This window comes from Eutrigla gurnardus (assembly GCF_963514095.1).
Source record: "Eutrigla gurnardus genome assembly, chromosome: 13".
NCBI lineage: Eukaryota > Metazoa > Chordata > Actinopteri > Perciformes > Triglidae > Eutrigla > Eutrigla gurnardus.
Window position 1 is genome coordinate 19,274,799 of NC_139936.1, and position 20,826 is coordinate 19,295,624.

General features: G+C 42.7%; 1 protein-coding gene across 2 annotated transcripts in view; it reads right to left on the reverse strand.

Annotated features, from left to right (window-relative positions):
- Positions 1–2,532: 2,532 nt before the first annotated feature.
- Positions 2,533–20,826, reverse strand: part of adamts3 (ADAM metallopeptidase with thrombospondin type 1 motif, 3) — a 125,388-nt gene continuing 107,094 nt past the window's right edge. For both annotated transcript variants that reach the window (XM_084024342.1, XM_084024343.1), the window contains 3 exons: positions 12,385–12,592; positions 10,002–10,119; positions 2,533–6,599 (listed from right to left, as the gene is read on the reverse strand). In XM_084024342.1, the coding sequence (XP_083880468.1) occupies positions 6,166–6,599; positions 10,002–10,119; positions 12,385–12,592 (760 nt within the window). In that variant the 3' untranslated portion in view covers positions 2,533–6,165. The remainder of the gene's footprint in view (positions 6,600–10,001; positions 10,120–12,384; positions 12,593–20,826) is intronic.

The window sequence follows — 20,826 nt, forward strand, 5'->3', positions numbered from 1 at the left end:
AGCTAATCCTGTTGAGCTGATTAAAAATAGAATCTGCAGCAATCCAGCTCACCAGTAAAATGTTTGGATGTAAATATTTACAGCGCTGTTGGAATAAGATAGATCACTATTAGAGGGTTGAAATAGCCGAACAGACTAATCCAGTATTGTTGTCTTTATTAGCTGTAGTTTACCATATAAGCAATTTCATGAAGTGAAAAAATGATAATACCAAGGAGATATTCACCGGCGTACAGGCACATTGAGCTTTTGTTATGGAATTATAGAGTCATGCTGTGCAGACAACTTATTTTAAATACTTCAGTAAGGCGTTCAAACGGAAAGATTTACACGTTATGTTCTGTTATTTGGCATTTTGTCAAATAAAGAAGAAATTCCAAGAGAAGAGAACTCTCAAATGTATTGCCTGACAAGATTATGCAGGAATATTTATTATTTTATGTTTTATAAAATAAGTCATCCATTCCTGTATTGGATGACTGAAATCATGCTGTGACAGTCTCCTTATAGCAAGCACATTTAACTTTTAAAATATAGACTAGGATTATTATTCTTATTCATTCAAGATTGTATTACACTCTGATAAATAAGAACTAACCTTCGAGTTGTACCGAGAATGATCTACAGTTAAATTTCGCCTTTTCAGAAAGTGAGTTCCAGTGACTTCTCCATTTAAATGGTCAAAGCTCAAATTCAACAGAACTTTGATGTAGTTTTGACTGTTCATTAAGATATCATCCATAATGCAACATCTAATTATATATTTATTAGAGTTTTGGACATCTCAAGTTAAGATATCATGAGTCAAAATGAATTTGTACATATGTGAAACTTTTCTTGTTAACATGCTCAACCTTAACTTAACTTCCATGACTGTGATTGACAGGATGTTTTCTTTACAGTTTTTCTCCATTGGTTTGGCTCTTTTCTTGAAACAGAAATTACATTCTCAAAACAACATGGACAAATCTCCAAACCACTTGGCAATTGTCCACAACAGAATTGCATTTCTCATTAATTTCATCAAATTGCAATTGTCTTAGTACATGTCTCAATATCTCATTACATCTTTGCCAATGATTAAGTACAGGTAGCCTACATTTAGCACAATTTCCAGGTGAATAGATCTTGTTGATCTAAACTGATTGTCGATTCTCAGTCTAATGGTTGTTCTCTTCAAAACATGTCAGCATCATTTCATTGTGTAAGTCATCACTTGCACAATAGTCTGATCAATTGTCAAAATTAGTCAAGAACATAATACCATGAATACCATATATGAATCTCTTGGAACGTTTGATAAATTGAGTACAGTAATTGACAGTCAGGTGAAACTAGAACTTGACTAACGAAGGAGGAGTTTCACTCATCTCAGATGACCAATCAAACCGTATGTTTAGTTACCTGACAGGTGCTGTCTATGATTGTGAATGCTGCCAAACATATACAGTATATATCTATAAAGGTTGACCAGAACCAGTACCATTTCTGAACATGGAGGCACCTGGCCAAGCAAATGAACAAGGGCAACTGCCTGTTCCATGAAGAAGAAGAGGAAGAGGAGTAAGGATGCGTGGTGGTGGAATAGGGGGAAGAGGCCGAGGAGCACGAAGACACCATGTTGTCCCGGATGAAATTCGGGCCACAATTATAGACCATGTTGTCAACCACCGTCTCACAATGGTGGAGGCAGGTCGCAGAGTGCAGCCTAGTGCCTCGCTCTACAGTCTCCTCCATCATCCAAACCTTTCGCAGGGAAAACAGGTATGTACTCATATCAGTCAATAATTGATTTATATGTTGTATACTGTAGGACTGGACACTGTGCATAAAGCAAGAAATGTACATTTACCTATTCATTTAGTGTGCGTGTGTGTGTGTGTGTGTGTGTGTGTGTGTGTGTGTCTGTGTGTGCGTTATAGCCCTGCAATAATGTACCTCAATGGGATACAGTAGTATTCCAGTCACTGTTCAGTGATGCATTAGAATAGTGGTAAAAAGTAAAGCAACAATACAATTTCATTGGTAACTCATTCTGTAAGAAATACATAAGACATACATTACGAATGGATTTTTGTCCTTTGAATTCTATGTTTGAACGACAACCTGGCACGGGTGGCTACTCTTACCGTAAAATCCTATTTTTTTTTCAGTTTTACACACAATTGTATTCTGTTAGCTAGACAAAAAAACGAGTACAGTAACCATTGTCAATGAAGGACTGGGCTAAGACTTAGTGGTGGACATGAGGGATATTTCACTTGTCCTCTGCCATAGTGACAAAACGTCTAAACATTTTGACTTGCAGTACACAATGCCAAAGGGATGATGCATTTTGGGGGCACTGACTATTTATATGAGAAAGGAATTTAGATTTGACACATGAGCGAACTGTTTTGGGAGAGATATGAGCTTTTGCAAGTGAACTATGGTGTTGTGCTGAACTGTAAGACTGTTTTGCCAAATGATCTTAGAGTTTTGAGAATGTCATTTCTGTTTCAAGAAATGAGCCAAACCAATGGAGAAAAACTGTAATACAGCAACACTGAGCCTCACAGGTGCATAAATGAAGATGGAGGAAAGCCTTGAAAGCAAGACATCAGAGTAGTTAATCAATCTTTTATTGCTATGTGCTCCCCATTACAACAAACAGCATCAGTAGTGTACACTTCAATCTACACACATACAAAGAAAAGCGAATAGAGCAGATAGTGACTGACAATCGTAATACTTCAATGCGCGGATAGCAAAGGGAGGTAAGGGGTAACAGTACATGGAGAATCCATTGCAGTAATATCTGTCTGAGGCTCAGGGATTGTCAATGTAACATCTACGACTATTTATCATTACAAGCTCTGTATAACATTAGCAGCAATGTTGTATAGGCGAGTAAAGGTTGTGAAAAGAACAATAAATTGTTAGACAATACTGACAACTACAAAAAGCATAAAAAACGTTACTGGTTCTACACTAGTCATGTTTTATTGGTTAAAATAAAGCATTGTCTGGTCAGTACAGGTCACTGCGATGTAACAACTCTGTTAACAACTTCTAGAAAACAGCTGTGAAAAGACAGCTTTCTGACAACAAGTCAAACATCTCAAAATTGAGCATGTATATTTACATCTAATTGTTTGCAAAAAAAACAATGTCATTTCTGTCTTCTATGGTGTTTTTTTAAAAGTAGAAATCCATTTTAAATGTGAATGAAAGATTTTCATAAATGTCATTCAATGGTTTATCTGCTGCAACTTGTCGACCAGCTGGCACTGCACATAATGTAAGGAGCCTTTAACTTTCAATAAATATTTATGTACTCAATGCTATATACATGTACTATACATTGGCACACAGGAGTGAGTGTGAATCGTTATTTCTTTGCTGAAAACACAAAACTGTGTCTTTGCTATTGCAGTCAGATGCATGGTGGTTGTGAAGAATTCTAAAATAAATAGCGTTCTCTCTCCTGAACCTTCTTCCACCGTAAAAAAAAGAAGCCATTTAATACTTTTGAGAAAAAAAAAACATGTTCCAAACACAGTTAATGCTAGCTTCTTGTGCTTTACGACGAGGCTTTGTTCCTACAAACACCACGTGTTCAATAAAACCTTGTTCAGACTGAATATGAATGGGTGTGTTGAGCTTAAAGCTCCATTAAGCGAGATTTTTGATATGAACTACAATGCGTACTGTGAAAAGGCTCTCTCACAGGGCTGAACCACCTGAGAACAAAAACCTGCAGCACACGTTGGTTTGGCTCTCATCAGCTACACAAAAGATGAGTGATATGTATCCAAACAGCCGACTGCTGAAGTAAACCAGTAGCTGCTGAAGGACACTGGAGTATTTTGCTGGAGTATTTTGAATTTAAAGACAGAAATATTCCCTCAGGAGATGGTGGAGACCAAAACAGAGCCAAAATGTGAGTGAACGTTGAATTCATTTTCATCAGGTGGACAGAAACGTAGGACGCTCATGTTGCTCTCTTGCTGCTAGATATGTAAATATACAACTGTGACTTTGTTTGGGAGTCTTTCTGCCCCCTAGTGGTCCAAAAAACGCTTAATGCAGCTTTAATTGAGTTGAAATTCGACAGTTTGTGTCGCTGTAGAAAATAACCTGCAAATCCAATACTGAAGTGTTTTCAAGATGAGTTTTTTTCGTCTTTCGTGGTCACATCAAAGTAGGAATTTCACACACTTTTCATCTGTAAGGGGAAATGTTCACTTCCTTTTCTAGTCTGTTCAAGCTGAACAAGCACCTGCTGTATGTGACATACAGTATTGTAAGAGTCAAACAGGTCTATGGCTAGCACCATACAAACGTACGATTGAGAAAAAAGGTCAAGGCTGGGATGAAGTAACGTGTATAAGACGCTTCTTTAAGGTATAGTTTGACATTTTGGGATAATTCACTTTCTTGCCAAAAGTTAGAGGGGAAGAGAACGCTCTCATGCATGCAAGTTAAAACAGCCGGGAGACAGATAGCTTAGCTTAGCTCAATGATGCTCGAGGAGCAGCTAGCCTAGCTCTGTTAAAAGCTAACAAAATTGCTATGTGTGGTTTTGACAGGTCTGTATATTTAACCTTACGCCGACATCATATAAAATGAGTGAAAAGAGGTGTTGGTGGAGGTACTTTGGACAGAGCTGTTTCCCCTTGCTTCCAGCCTTCATGGTAAGCTAAGCTAACCGTCTCCTAATGGAGGTTCAAAGTTATCATACATATCATCTCTATATCTAACTCTCAGCAAGAAAAGAAAACAAGCTCAAAATGTTGAACTATTCTTTTTAAAACATTCCCCAGAGAATGTTGCACCAGCATTTAGAGTGCATTATTAATGTCCATTTAACACCGCCGCTGACACTGTAAACATTAAAAATAATGTTATCATAATTGATTAAAATGTTGTTTTTTGAAAGTATCCTTCTTAAAATAATACTGATATTTTCATGTACAGTATTTACAGGAACCTTTATAAATACCCATTTCCATAGAAATTGTAGAGCGCCATTTAAGACATTGCTGGTTATATAAAAATCTATACAACTAAAACCATTTTCTTAATGGTTTTCACTGGTTCGGCCACTTTCCCATATGCGGCCAGACAAAGTATGCTGTTTGATTTTGTATATGCAGTGACTACTCAAGTACTGGGACACGTGAATTGTCAGAAAGCAAAGCTTCACACTTTCATTTTTTTGGCAAGAAAATGGCAGTTTGTAACCTTCAAGTAAAAAGATGGATTCTCTGCTGCAACAGACAATCGTCTAAACCTTTTGTCGGCCGTCTTCCACTGTTAATTCTTAGAAAATGAAACCTCCCATGCAGCTTCAAGGTGACAATGTAGATATTTGACATTAGTTGCAACATGTCGCTATGCAAATCATCTGCTATTTACCTAGAAAACAACACGTTGAATGCTACTATTAACGCTCACGCTGTGTCTTTTTTTTTTTTTTTGCATTCCACCAAGTATTACTGCACCTGTCTCTCTTTCTGTACCGTGCTCTCCTTCTGCAGTCTGCATACATTTTCACAAATTGAATCAGCCCTAATGACTGCACCTGTTGACATTTTCTCTGTCGCCGTCTGCTTGTGGTTCGCCGGAGGACCCTCTGCAGACCGGATTCATTAAATGACAAGACCAAAGACTGGAGCAGTCCCAGGGGAAATACAGTCACCTCCCTGCACCTGTCGCTGTACCTGACTTCAGAGAAAGCGTCAAAAGGGTCGCTGGGTGAAAATAGGTTTGTTTGGAATTAAGTTTCTTTGTCATATCTACTAAACTCAGAAGTCTGCAGTTGATCTTTAGAATATGAATCTGCCTCTCCTGTTTTGCATTCCTTAAAATGATTCACTATGAGTTTCATTTGACACAGATGAAACTTCCCTTCGGACAATGAGCCCCCTTTCCCTTGATGAATGATTTCCTCCGCTCGGTGAGATGCATGAAAATAAAGCGACGGCTGTAGAAGTAGCGCTATAGTCTGTGATGTGATATTTGAAGCCAATGTGAGGGGCAAAATGGAAATTCAAACAAAGTGAACCAGCACTTTTCTTTCTTTCTCTCCGTGTTTTATCTCTCGGTGGTGTTTTTGGTGTGAGGAGACTCAGGATGAAGCTGCTATACATTAAGAGTCCTGAAGGGGGAAGCGCGTCTCTTTCATCTCTCCACCTCAGAATGCGCCGTCGGCCACCGATGGTCTGTCAAGCCGCTCGACCTTTGACCCTCTGTGGAATCTGCCAGGGTAGACTGCGCCATAGCGGGCAGCTTCCTGCCAGCGAGAGCCGTGTGTCGTGGGACCCGCCGCGGTGCTGTGGTCGTCTTCGACGGGGCTTTCTTAAGCGGCGCAGGGGTGGCGGATCCTTTCCGTGTGGCGTTCGCCGCCGCGGAGGCCGTTAATGTCTCGAGTAGCTGGGAGGCAGAGCCGAAGCGGCCGTGCTCCTCCGTCTCGGCCGCCTCCGAGAACAGCGATAGAGCTCCGCCCCGCTTGCTGCAGGAGTCGCAGCATAGCTTGTTGTAGCCGGGAATGGAGCAGTACCGCGCTAGGACCTCCATCTGGCAGAAGATGGATTTGTCCCCATTGCATGGCTCATCTGAAAGCAGGAAATAATACAGTTAGAGCTCAGTTCATGTCAGCAGCACTGCAAAGCTGTGAAACGGCCTTGGAAAGAGATCAGAAAGGCTGAGTGGAAGTGGGTGCATTACAGAGCACTCAGGCATTGCTTTAAATCAGGGAGTGACAGCTCGGTGTTTACAAACAACTGTAAAACATCAGCTGCATTCAGTGTTCAGCAGAATGAAGTTGGCTTGAGTGGGGCTCAGTCTAGAGGAGGAGAAATCTGGTCCGGGGCCTTGATGGGTACAGATGTTCAGCTAAAGGCTGTCAAACATGGCGAGGGGTTTACAAATCCAGGTCATTAACCTCCATTCACTAACCTGTTTGATATTTGGGAGTTCAAATCTGGATGATAAAACCATCAGGCAGCTGATGGTGTTTCCAACAGCAATAAACATTCTCGTCCCTTGAGGCAAAGCCTAGACGCATCCTTTCTATTCCAGACTCACGAAGGCAAGTTGTTGCACCGTGTCAGTCTCCGATTTGAAAAAAGCTGCAGATCGAGCCCGGCTTCAGAGCTGTGCTTCACTTCCTTACCATTCTACATACTAATCTAAGCAGGTCTTAAATCAGCTCCATGCTAAAACATGATGTATTAGCATCTGCATTACATGTAACAGTCAAAAGTCTCCATTTCTGTAAAAGACAAACACCTCTCTGCTGTTTTGTTATTTCCAGAATCCCTAAAGTCGGTTTCTAACCATCAGGATGAAAAGAAAAAACATTTCATAACCTGCATATTATCCTCCTGACTCCTGAGCCACAAAAGATGGTAGCAGATGGTTAAAATCATGTTTTTTTTGTTTTTATGGTGCAGCATTTTCTGTCAGAGGAGTCACAAACTGGACCTCTTTTCAGTGTGCTGTTAATAGACGTAACATTTTTTTTACTCCTGTAAAAGTATCTGTACTTGAATCTCGGAAATGTCTGGTGAGTCTTTTTCACAGAATGGTCCGTCCTTTGGCTCCGTTTTTGTCTACTTACAATGGCCCTGATATGCTGCCATCAACTTTATCAATACAACACAGAGGAGAGGAGCTATTAACTCAAATTACAGTGTGCTGAGTCAGCTCAGAGAACATCTTGGAAGTCCTTTGAAACGCTTCACTTGGCCCTCAAGGTCATTCATACAAATACACAAATACATTCTCTTTCATACATTTTTCTTTGATATGTTTAATGACCAGTCAAAATGACGACAATTGATGGGTTTCAAAATCCTGCTTCTCTTCATCTGCCTTTCTAGCTTTAATAGTACAACTGTATAACTGTACTACAGGATGAGGCAGCAGGGTTTCGTCTGATTTAATGTATTCAGTGTGCTCAACCCAAAAAAGTCATAATATGTATCGATGTGCTTTAATCACTACTCGTTGCATATACAGAAGGCCACATTAAAGCTGTGGAGAATTCATATCCTACAGCCACATATAGCATGGATCGATATTTGATATACAGTGTGTCCTTTGACGCACTGTGGCGTGTTATTTGGATTTTCATCCACGTTAATCCCTGTGTCGTCGCAGCAAATCAACTCGGGATCAACCTTTAATCCAAAGAATTGGAAAAAATAAGACATTTGCCAACCGTCCATCAATAGAAGATGCTTTTTATATGAATGAATGATTATCGAAGGATGTTACGGGCTGTTGAAGCCAAACAGTGTGAGAGTGGTAATTTATAATAATAATATTGCATTATTAATATTTAATGGCCATGGTTTGCTTGAGTGAGCTGCTTGAGGGACATCCTTATTAGATAACCTGACTTAGACGTAGTGGATCGGAAGTGTGTGTGTTTTGTGGTAAAAGTCTATGAATTGCATTTTAGGGAACTTTACGTGATACCTTTAATCTCTGACATGCTAAAACGGAGCATAAGGCCCCAATCAGACAAAGATGCTGTATTTTATTTGCGTTTTTTTGTCAAATTGTAAATGTTAAAATATCATTTACTTTTAGTGCAAAGCGTCAAATCGCACCGTTCATCAACTTCACACCAGACAACCGAGCGGATCAATGAAAAGGTGGCCTTTAAAACTCGTTTAACACAGTTGTGATGCCGGTCAGAACAAGAACAGTGGGACAATGACAATCCAGACCAAAGGTTGACAAAACTGTGTTGAATCAATGAACCATAATGATTAATATGATTCAAGGTCACTGCAACAGTATGATTTTTCTGCTTGAATGCTTTTTTTTTTGTTCACAGCAAAACATTTTTTTTTAAATGTAATCGGCTTTAATAGATACTAGTGATGAGAGAGACTTTATATCTTTCAGTCCATTCACTACAAATACACATTCTATAACCATATTCTGGTGTTTTATGTTACAAACTGATTTTTCCATCCTTCCACTCAGTTTGTTTGTGACTTCAGGTCACATGAAAACTTCTCAGACTCCTGGACATTCTTACGTTGAGCACTTCATCACAGTCGCCGCGGTTGTGTTATTGTTGTGAGCTGCTGGGGAAAAGTTTAACAGGAATCTGAGCCAACAATAACAGACCTTTAGAACACATTAAGGTTCATCGTGATTAATTGTAGAATGAAGTCCAGCAAGTTTCAATGGGTCTGCCGATTGATTTTAATGCCATGCTGAAATAAATGGAAACCAACTGGAGGGTCGGAACAAGACGTGATTTATAGTTTAGGGGCGTGAAACCTCTCAAAATAGCTTTGACATGGAGAAGACATATAAGTTGATTCTTTATGAAAATGCTTAATGATCACCATCTTGTGTTCTGAAGCAGTGGGGTGAGGTGAAGCCCACACGGACTGTGTTAAATAACATTTAACAAATTTCCCAGTCTGGGATTAATAAAGTAATTCTATTCTATTCTCTTCTAACGGCTGGGTGACGGTGAGTATCCATCAGTGAGCGGGGTGATGTTTAAATATACTCTAGGCCAGTCACGTCACTGGTGTCGCAGTTGGAAAAGGTGCTGCAGAGCTCCCTGGTAACCGCACGTCTCCTTCGTAAGAAAGGCAGATGGTGTTTTATGTTTTTGAGTCATTTAATGAAGGTAAACACAGGTGAGCTTGAGCACGGCACTCAGAGACGGTGGATTTATTGACACATGCGTCCTTCGTGCTGCAGTGGCAATACAAAATAAAGTGTACAGCAGGTACCATCACCACATCGTTATTCAGACTGATTTACAGAATTTCCTGCTGATTCCAGTTGGATACCAGGTAATAAGTTAAGTAATAATACTTTATAAGGAGCTATAAGTAAAACGTAATATAATACACTTCCTGAGTAGCATGCTCGACAATGTTCAGAAGAGGGGGAATTCACATGGAAACGTCAGGATTCGAGAATCAGCTGGAATCGGTATTGGCTTTGCTTCAGCTCTGAATAAATGACATGCTTACTGTGACACGGTCCTGGTTTGCACATTTTCACAGTCTCGGGTTTGTCTCCGTTGCATTGATCTCCGATCCGGCAGGTGACCAGACGCCTCTCCATCCCCTCTCCACAGGTCACGGAGCACTGTGGAAGAGCACACATAGGCTCACTCCCATGCAGCACAATGAGAGGGTTCTGGAGTGAAAGTAGGGCGGTGGTATGTCACCAACAACTGGGATAACAAGCCATCTTGAAGTTCAATCTCCACCGAGAAACAAAATGTCTTGCTGCTGGGTTGACCTGACAAAAATACCAGCATGGAGACTTTTTTCCTGAGTTGAATCTACAGGACATGAAGTCTCTCACTAAAACATGTTGTGTCTTGGATAACAGGAACTTTACACAGTATGGCATGCAATAAGTTGCTAAAGAAGGGGCATCTCAACTTAAAAAAAAAAGAATCTCGGACGGGAGGATCATGCGAGCAGTCGCGCATGTCCGTGAGTGAATGTGCAGCTCTCTGTCCGTCCACAGCTAATCTCCTATTCTGCTGCAGCAGACTGCATAAATATATTGGGTCAGTTATGGGGAATCTTCTAGTGGTCGCGGAGACTCACAATTTATCGCTCAGTAGTCTTAACGGGGCCCCCGGCTGGTAGGGGCCACCACTGATTACACGGCTGACTGCATCGCTAACCCCAGCCGCCGTTCTGCACCCAGAACCACAGCTGGGGGGGAGACAGTTTTACAGGCAGACAGCTTGGTGAGTTTAATGTTGTTTTTGGCAAAATGTGAAGATGCGTCTCATAGGACGACTTTGAACCACTTGCCTTAATACATCGCCGCTGGTTTTTTGAGTTTGAATGGTGTGTTTAACAACGTCCATTGAAGCCCATTAGTGTCTAGACGTGGGGGTTAGCCAATTTTGGGATGACTTCACAACTCACTCAATTTACCTTTTTATAATGGGTGCATGTTATGATGCCATGAGTTTTGGAGAATACCCAAATGACCAATGAGCATTTTGTTTGAGTGCAAACAGGGCCCTCTAGATTTGGTTGTATTTGTACAATGAGCGCAGTTTGGCGCCAAATATGCTGACGGCTGCATGCAATTTGTAGCTTTTCTTTTTTACCCTCTACTTTGCTTCATATTTGAGGAATTAAATAGGCTGACTGACCCACGGCTAAGCCCGGCCCCCCGCTAGTACTCTGTCAAGCTGCCACTACCCAAGGAGAGTTAAAAGTCACGCAGCATATTTCTCTATATCATTGGTAAACAACACCTGAATGGACAAGATCCCTTATCTCTGTACCTCCAACATCGCAGCTCCTGTTTGCACGCAGCTCAAGACCGCGACCCAGCCTTCATTCAACAGCCTTGTCACAAAATACACCCCCTGCATGAATATGATCTAATTCTTGTTAGAAATCAATATCAGAGAGAAGCAGAAGACAGAAGGGTCAATGTTATCTTTTTGATTCAGCAGGGAAAAAACTGGATGAGAAGATAAAGACAGAAGCTAAAGCCCACAGATCCCAGCTGGCTCCTTTTCCTTTTAGTTTTGTTGCACATCTCCTGCTGATGTCACACACTGTGACCGGAGGAAGCCGCAGGGAGTCAATTAGTTTGTTTACTCCTAAATGAAACACTGGAACCAGCCCAAATATGTTTCCGACACTGATGCAGACCGGTTAATACAATTAAAACCACCAAAGACGTAAAAGATACTAATGTAGGAAGGGAGATCAGACACTGACTAATTAATTATCACACAGAGAATTAAGGGTTTATTTGGACCAAACAGGAGTTGGTGATTGTTTGAACAGAGGAAAGACTAACCAGGATGGGTTTGGTGAATTTGAATTTGTTTCTGTCAACTTTGAATGAAGTGTGCCTTACGGCACGGTGAAATGACTGTTTTTATCAATGGAGGTGTATTTGGTAAGAGTGATGTAGCTGGTGATTCTGGTTAAACATAACGGATTTTTACTCTTTAACAAAATATCTAATTATGTAGCATCCTTTCTGTGACGTTACCAGACACTTTTAATAACGATCGGAGGCTGTCAGTGGCAAGAATAAGCCTCTATCTTTATCTTTTTAACCTGTCTTCGCTGCTGCATCAGTTTGACATCCTGGATAAACCTTCAAATGCATATTGAAGACACTTCTGTCTGCTTCTCTCTAAAATCAATTCTGTTTTCCCCAAAATTAGATAATATTTATGCAGGGAGACCCTGGCAGCTCTGACAGCTTTATGGAGTAGCAGGGGAAACAGGGATTAGTGGAGGCTAACCGAAATTACATTAAGAATAAATCAATCAGATGGATCTTTGGCTAAATGATCATTGACCAGAGTAATGTCAGAGTAATCTCTCCTTCAGATAAACCATGTGGATGCTGCACCTCTGACCAGGCTCCGGTCCTCCACTGGGCGGGACACGACACTCTGTTGCACGGCCTCCGGCTCTCGGGCTTCTCCCCGCTGCAGTACTTGCTGTGGACGGAGCGGTTGGTGCCCTCGTGGAGGAACTGCACGCAGCGAACCGTCCGGATCTGAAAGCCCAGGCTGCCGCAGGTTCTTGGGCAGTGTTCCCAGTCGTCTGAGATCCACCTGAAAGAAACAGAGGGAGGGTTTTTACCGAGGATATGCAGCATGTTTTTATATATTATAAAAATTCACTATAAACATAATCCCAGGATGCCTATGGGACATATAGAAGAGTTGTGGTTGTAATTCTCATATTGTTCTCAGAAGCAGAGCTTAGTGAAGTACTTTAAAGTGCGGTGGGGCCAAGATGTGTGTGATTTTATTAAGTACCCCAATCGTTAGGTGAAAGTGCTCCACAAAATGTTCTTTCATTGTCATAAAAGAGTAACAAAAGACTATCTATTGCTTTCGTGTTTAGGGAGACAAATTGTCTATTTCTATCGCGTCGCTCAGCATGAAAACAATCTCAAAGGAACATTAATTAGGATGCTTTACCATGGTGGAGACATAAATGAAATGCATCCACACGACTAATAAATATTGAGACAGACTTCTTATGGTGAGTGGGTGGGGGGCGAACAGGTCCAACGACACAAGGCCGATGTCCCAAAGTGCCCCTAAATTCACTGCCTAAAACTAGATGTAGTTATTTTAAGCCCAACCATGCTTTTCCTAAACCTAACTTTCTCTTTGTCGTGTAAAGTCGTGCTTGATGTGAGCAGAAAGGTCTGATTCTTCCGACAGAGATACATTCTTTGAAAGTTGTGCTGTGGGACATGAAAGTATGACCCTCAAAGTGTCACCAGATACATCCGTCGAGTTGTGAGATGATTAAGGCAAGAGGAAAAAGAAAAATCTAAAAATGTATTTCTCAAATCTGTTTTTCTTTTAAACCTTTTTTTTGTTCACAAATAATTATATTTTTATACTTTTTTGGGGCGATAGCCAACATCAAATTGTTGCCTATAAACATTGTCCACCCTGATTTGATTTAATTACTTAGCAACCAGCCGACGAGTGATATGATGGCTTGATATTGCTGGCGATTGGAGAACCAATCAACTTCTGGGAAATGTGGATTCTATCACATGTAAGATGCGGACGAGGTCTTGCAGTGGTTTGAAGGGCACAACGTGATGTTAAAAAACAAAATAAATGGTCAATTGGTGTAATTGGCCCAATTATAATCAATGCAGCCAGAGCTGAGCAGGTAGCAGCATACAAGTGGTTTATGTATGTACTTTGACTCTCACTTAAAATGGGCTCATCAAGCGGAGTATGTTTGTTAATGAATCAAGGTGTCGAATCCACTCCAAAACACAGTTTAACCCATTGTTCCTAATGTCGGGCCAGAGCAGCATTTCATCTAGCTTCCATATCGTGATGTGAATCAGGACAGACAGGTGGGATGACACGTTGGGAGGAATTTGATTTGATCGTTTAAAAGATAAGCTCACGAGTCACGACCGCCTCCAGTCCGTGCAGATTGATTGATGGATGGATGTTGTGATATTATTGTTTGAAATTGGTGCTAGCTACCTGTCATGTGTTTTTGAAGGATTTTGATCCATCCATCCATCCATCCATCCATCCATTGTCTACCGCTTATCCTGTATTCAGGGTCGCGGGGGGGCTGGAGCCGATCCCAGCTGTCATTGGGTGAAGGCAGGGTACACCCTGGACAGGACGCCAGTCTATCACAGGGGCCAGGATTTTGATATAAAAATAAAATGTTTTAATTTAATTAGGGCCCAAAGCACCGTCAACGTCAGGCGCGAAGGCCCTATGGTTACCTGTCTGTCTCTACATGTCGGCCCTGTGATACACTGGTTACCTGTCTGTCTCTACATGTCGGCCCTGTGATAGACTGGTTACCTGTCTGTCTCTACATGTCAGCCCTGTGATAGACTGGTTACCTGTCTGTCTCTACATGTCGGCCCTGTGATAGACTGGTTACCTGTCTGTCTCTACATGTCGGCCCTGTGATAGACTGGTTACCTGTCTGTCTCTACATGTCAGCCCTGTGATAGACTGTACCTGTCTGTCTCTACATGTCGGCCCTGTGATAGACTGGTTACCTGTCTGTCTCTACATGTCAGCCCTGTGAAAGACTGCTTACCTGTCTGTCTCTACATGTCGGCCCTGTGACAGACTGGTTACCTGTCTGTCTCTACATGTCGGCCCTGTGATAGACTGTACCTGTCTGTCTCTACATGTCAGCCCTGTGATAGACTGGTTACCTGTCTGTCTCTACATGTCGGCCCTGTGATAGACTGGTTACCTGTCTGTCTCTACATGTCAGCCCTGTGATAGACTGTACCTGTCTGTCTCTACATGTCGGCCCTGTGATAGACTGGTTATCTGTCTGTCTCTACATGTCAGCCCTGTGATAGACTGCTTACCTGTCTGTCTCTACATGTCGGCCCTGTGACAGACTGGTTACCTGTCTGTCTCTACATGTCGGCCCTGTGATAGACTGGTTATCTGTCTGTCTCTACATGTCAGCCCTGTGATAGACTGGTTACCTGTCTGTCTCTACATGTCGGCCCTGTGATAGACTGGTTACCTGTCTGTCTCTACATGTCAGCCCTGTGAAAGACTGCTTACCTGTCTGTCTCTACATGTCGGCCCTGTGACAGACTGGTTACCTGTCTGTCTCTACATGTCGGCCCTGTGATAGACTGGTTACCTGTCTGTCTCTACATGTCGGCCCTGTGATAGACTGGTTACCTGTCTGTCTCTACATGTCAGCCCTGTGATAGACTGTACCTGTCTGTCTCTACATGTCGGCCCTGTGATAGACTGGTTACCTGTCTGTCTCTACATGTCAGCCCTGTGAAAGACTGCTTACCTGTCTGTCTCTACATGTCGGCCCTGTGACAGACTGGTTACCTGTCTGTCTCTACATGTCGGCCCTGTGATAGACTGTACCTGTCTGTCTCTACATGTCAGCCCTGTGATAGACTGGTTACCTGTCTGTCTCTACATGTCGGCCCTGTGATAGACTGGTTACCTGTCTGTCTCTACATGTCAGCCCTGTGATAGACTGTACCTGTCTGTCTCTACATGTCGGCCCTGTGATAGACTGGTTATCTGTCTGTCTCTACATGTCAGCCCTGTGATAGACTGCTTACCTGTCTGTCTCTACATGTCGGCCCTGTGACAGACTGGTTACCTGTCTGTCTCTACATGTCGGCCCTGTGATAGACTGGTTATCTGTCTGTCTCTACATGTCAGCCCTGTGATAGACTGTACCTGTCTGTCTCTACATGTCGGCCCTGTGATAGACTGGTTACCTGTCTGTCTTTACATGTCAGCCCTGTGATAGACTGGTTACCTGTCTGTCTCTACATGTCAGCCCTGTGATAGACTGTACCTGTCTGTCTCTACATGTCGGCCCTGTGATAGACTGGTTACCTGTCTGTCTCTACATGTCGGCCCTGTGATAGACTGGTTACCTGTCTGTCTCTACATGTCAGCCCTGTGATAGACTGTACCTGTCTGTCTCTACATGTCGGCCCTGTGATAGACTGGTTACCTGTCTGTTTCTACATGTCGGCCCTGTGATAGACTGGTTACCTGTCTGTCTCTACATGTCGGCCCTGTGATAGACTGGTTACCTGTCTGTCTCTACATGTCGGCCCTGTGATAGACTGGTTACCTGTCTGTCTCTACATGTCAGCCCTGTGATAGACTGTACCTGTCTGTCTCTACATGTCGGCCCTGTGATAGACTGGTTACCTGTCTGTCTCTACATGTCGGCCCTGTGATAGACTGGTTACCTGTCTGTCTCTACATGTCAGCCCTGTGATAGACTGTACCTGTCTGTCTCTACATGTCGGCCCTGTGATAGACTGGTTACCTGTCTGTCTCTACATGTCGGCCCTGTGATAGACTGTACCTGTCTGTCTCTACATGTCGGCCCTGTGATAGACTGGTTACCTGTCTGTCTCTACATGTCGGCCCTGTGATAGACTGGTTACCTGTCTGTCTCTACATGTCAGCCCTGTGATAGACTGGTTACCTGTCTGTCTCTACATGTCAGCCCTGTGATAGACTGGTTACCTGTCTGTCTCTACATGTCGGCCCTGTGATAGACTGGTTACCTGTCTGTCTCTACATGTCGGCCCTGTGATAGACTGGTTACCTGTCTGTCTCTACATGTCGGCCCTGTGATAGACTGGTTACCTGTCTGTCTCTACATGTCGGCCCTGTGATAGACTGGTTACCTGTCTGTCTCTACATGTCGGCCCTGTGATAGACTGGTTACCTGTCTGTCTCTACATGTCGGCCCTGTGATAGACTGGTTACCTGTCTGTCTCTACATGTCGGCCCTGTGATAGACTGGTTACCTGTCTGTCTCTACATGTCAGCCCTGTGATAGACTGTACCTGTCTGTCTCTACATGTCGGCCCTGTGATAGACTGGTTACCTGTCTGTCTCTACATGTCGGCCCTGTGATAGACTGGTTACCTGTCTGTCTCTACATGTCAGCCCTGTGATAGACTGTACCTGTCTGTCTCTACATGTCGGCCCTGTGATAGACTGGTTACCTGTCTGTCTCTACATGTCGGCCCTGTGATAGACTGGTTACCTGTCTGTCTCTACATGTCAGCCCTGTGATAGACTGGTTACCTGTCTGTCTCTACATGTCAGCCCTGTGATAGACTGGTTACCTGTCTGTCTCTACATGTCGGCCCTGTGATAGACTGGTTACCTGTCTGTCTCTACATGTCGGCCCTGTGATAGACTGGTTACCTGTCTGTCTCTACATGTCGGCCCTGTGATAGACTGGTTACCTGTCTGTCTCTACATGTCGGCCCTGTGATAGACTGGTTACCTGTCTGTCTCTACATGTCGGCCCTGTGATAGACTGGTTACCTGTCTGTCTCTACATGTCAGCCCTGTGATAGACTGGTTACCTGTCTGTCTGTACATATCAGCCCTGTGATAGACTGGTTACCTGTCTGTCTCTACATGTCAGCCCTGTGATAGACTGGTTACCTGTCTGTCTCTGCATGTCGGCCCTGTGATAGACTGGTTACCTGTCTGTCTCTACATGTCAGCCCTGTGATAGACTGGTTACCTGTCTGTCTGTACATATCAGCCCTGTGATAGACTGGTCACCTGTCTGTCTCTACATGTCAGCCCTGTGATAGACTGGTTACCTGTCTGGCTCCACATGTCAGCCCTGTGATAGACTGGCATCCTGTCCAGGGTGAACTCTGCCTTCACCCAATCAGCTGGGAATGGCTGGATAAGCGGTAGACGATGGATGAATGGACAATATGACAGTGGAAGTGGGGGTATTTTTCATTTCAGCTCAGCTTTAATGGATTATAGCGGATATAAAACAGATCAAATGGATGATATTAAACACATTTGCTGAGGAATAGATCTGAAATGTTAAATATATGTCACAATGGCTGTTCCTCATGAAATAAATCAGCTTAACAGTTTTTTGATTATTTGCATTTTTAATGTATTTATTGCATTCATGACCAGCCAGACGGAGTATTCTGACAAAGTAGATCCATCGCTGAAGAAGCTTGAGAAACAGTAGTGCTATTGCTCTTAAAAATACTTTGTCACCCGTGACGATGAGTGATTTTTTTTCTTTTCCCAAGGCTGGAAGAATAATTGGCATGCTGCCCCCATCTTCTCCCCAGGAGATGATTGAGGGGGTAATGAGGAAGCAGGGCCTAAAAATTACTCGTGAACTACACCACATTCTTCGCAAAGAGTACAAGCCTCCCTGTAGAAGTCAGCCACGGGGAGGAGAGCTTACTTAATATAACATCTTCATTCCAAACTAACAAATGAAGATCTCCACGGGCTCTTGAGTCCTCACATTCACGGCTCAATAACAGATGTGGATGAGTTTTTACAGAATTGAGAAAATGATTTACATTTCATGGAATGTGAGCCGTCCCCTTTCAGAAGCTCCACAGCGAGGGAGATGTACAACCACTTAATGTCTTCAATAAAGGTTACATAATTATTGATATTGTCTGGTGCACCTGGTTGCAGGCACAGGAGCCAGTGTGGTGCCGTCGTTTAGATGTATGTTGTTGTTTTTCTCACGCGTCTCTGCAGCGGCAGATTATATAACTTTTACAGACGTCAACGAACACAGAAGCGATCATTATTCACATGCAGACAACCGCCATCCAGATGTAAATCGTTCCCTGCTTTGAGCCAAATGTTTTAACAACTATTGGATGGACCACCACGACATTTGGTTTGGACGTCAATGGATTTATTTGCATTACTTGGCGATCCATCAACTTTGCATCTAGCGCCACCACCAGGTTAATTTATGTATTTATTTGTTGTTCATGCGACCGCTTGCGTGGGTGTGTGAGTCTGGATTTTAACTTTTGATTCAATTTGTAATGTGACACAGTGTGACAGGAACATGCAGATGTGATGCATCACATGCTTTAGGATTTAGTCTCCTGTAATCATCAGGGAGGCTTATTTGAGCACTTGTAACATTTCACAGTAAAGTCACTGTAGCAAATATTGTGGGACATTTAAGCAGCAACACTAACTGTAGTTATAAACTTGGCATTGAAACAGAATTAAACTTGAAATAATCTGCAGGATGGCAGCTCGGCTGTGTTCAAATTTCATGAAATTAAATAATACTGTCCTCATCGATTTATTATCTCATCACCCATGACCCTCCACCATTGTACAAACTGTTATATATTTAATTGACGTTAACATTTATGGGTTATTTATACTGAGATACATAGTGTCATCAAAGGTTTTACTCTGCCTGACCCCACAGTCCAGAACCCAACGGTATTCAGTATTCTAACGTCGACCTATCAACTAATTGTTAATCGTTGCAACTACAATGAAGAACTTAACTTTTATGCTGCATGTGAACGTGAAACTTCCTGAAAATCAATTTGTATTGATCTGCCTCTTTGCAAAGTTGTAGTTGCAGTAAAAGCTGAGTGCACAATGTATGTCAGTATAAAGTGAGTGAGGTCTGTGAAACAGAAAGCTCAGCTTTGAATCCAGATTAATCTCAATAACCCAGTAATCTTGCTGCGTGTTGAGTGACAGGCAGATTGACAATGTCACAATGTAAGATAATGTTTCCCACCAAACCTCTGATCAGACCGCCGTCCTTGAAATCTAAAGCGCAATACATCTGTGAATGCGGTTTTTACATTATTTGGAGAAGGGAAGCCAGAGCTGAAATGCCTTTAACTTTAATTCTTGTCTGGTATGACCAGAACCTGCAATTAACCCGTATTTACCCACAATCCCATCCACGCAGTCGTGACGGTGAATAACACGGGAGCACTGAATGGATGGAAAAGGCGGGCACAATGGAAAGTGATGGAGGGCAGCGAATACTCGAGTCTGGGCTTCATGAGCAGGCGTGCATGAATCTGAAAACACCATTCATCGTCTTTGGATGCAGAATTAGCATGCAACGGTGAAATGTTGGCTTCACACAAAGCTCTGCATGCAGACGAACTCGCAGACGAACTCTTTCCAAACTTCTTGGAAAAGTTGAGACTCATCTATCATCAAAGACGAAAGCCCACACGACTCCTCAATTGGAGAAGAAAGCTCGCACTGAATTTAAATGTAAAGCATACGATTCCATTAAATTAATTCCATCCGCGATGAAACTGATGAAGTGCCATGAAGTAAATCAGGACATATGTGTTAACTTGTGTCAATATCTGTACATCTTGGGGGGGGGGGGGGGGGGGCATTAATATTCAACATAGGCTGTGAAGATAATGGTGCATTCTTGGAATATATAATCAGCAGATTCTCTCAGCGTAGCTTGATCTGCAACGAGATGTGTAGTTTTAATTGCTTTGGTTCACCCGAATATATATATATCCCATTCTTATCCATAGGGTTTAATATGATGTAGGTCCACCCTTTGCAGCTACAACAGCCTCAACTCTTCTGGGAAGGTGTTCCACAAGGCTGAGGAGTGTGTTTATGGGACTTTTTGACCATTCTTCCAGAATCGTTTTTGTGAGGTCACACACTGATGTTGGACAGGAAGGCCTGGATCTCAGTCTCCACTCTAATTCATCCCAAAGGTGTTCTATCGTGTTGAGGTCAGGACTCTGTGCAGGCCAGTCAAGTTCATCCACACCAAACTCTCTCATCCATGTCTTTATGGACCTTGCTTTGTGCACTGGTGCACAGTCATGTTGGAACAGGAAGGGCCGTCCCCAAACTGTTCCACGAAGTTGGGAGCATGGAATTGTCCAACATCTCTTGGTATGCTGAAGCATTCAGAGTTCCTTTCACTGGAACTAAGGGGCCAAACCCAGCTCCTGAAGAACACCCCCACACCATAATCCTCC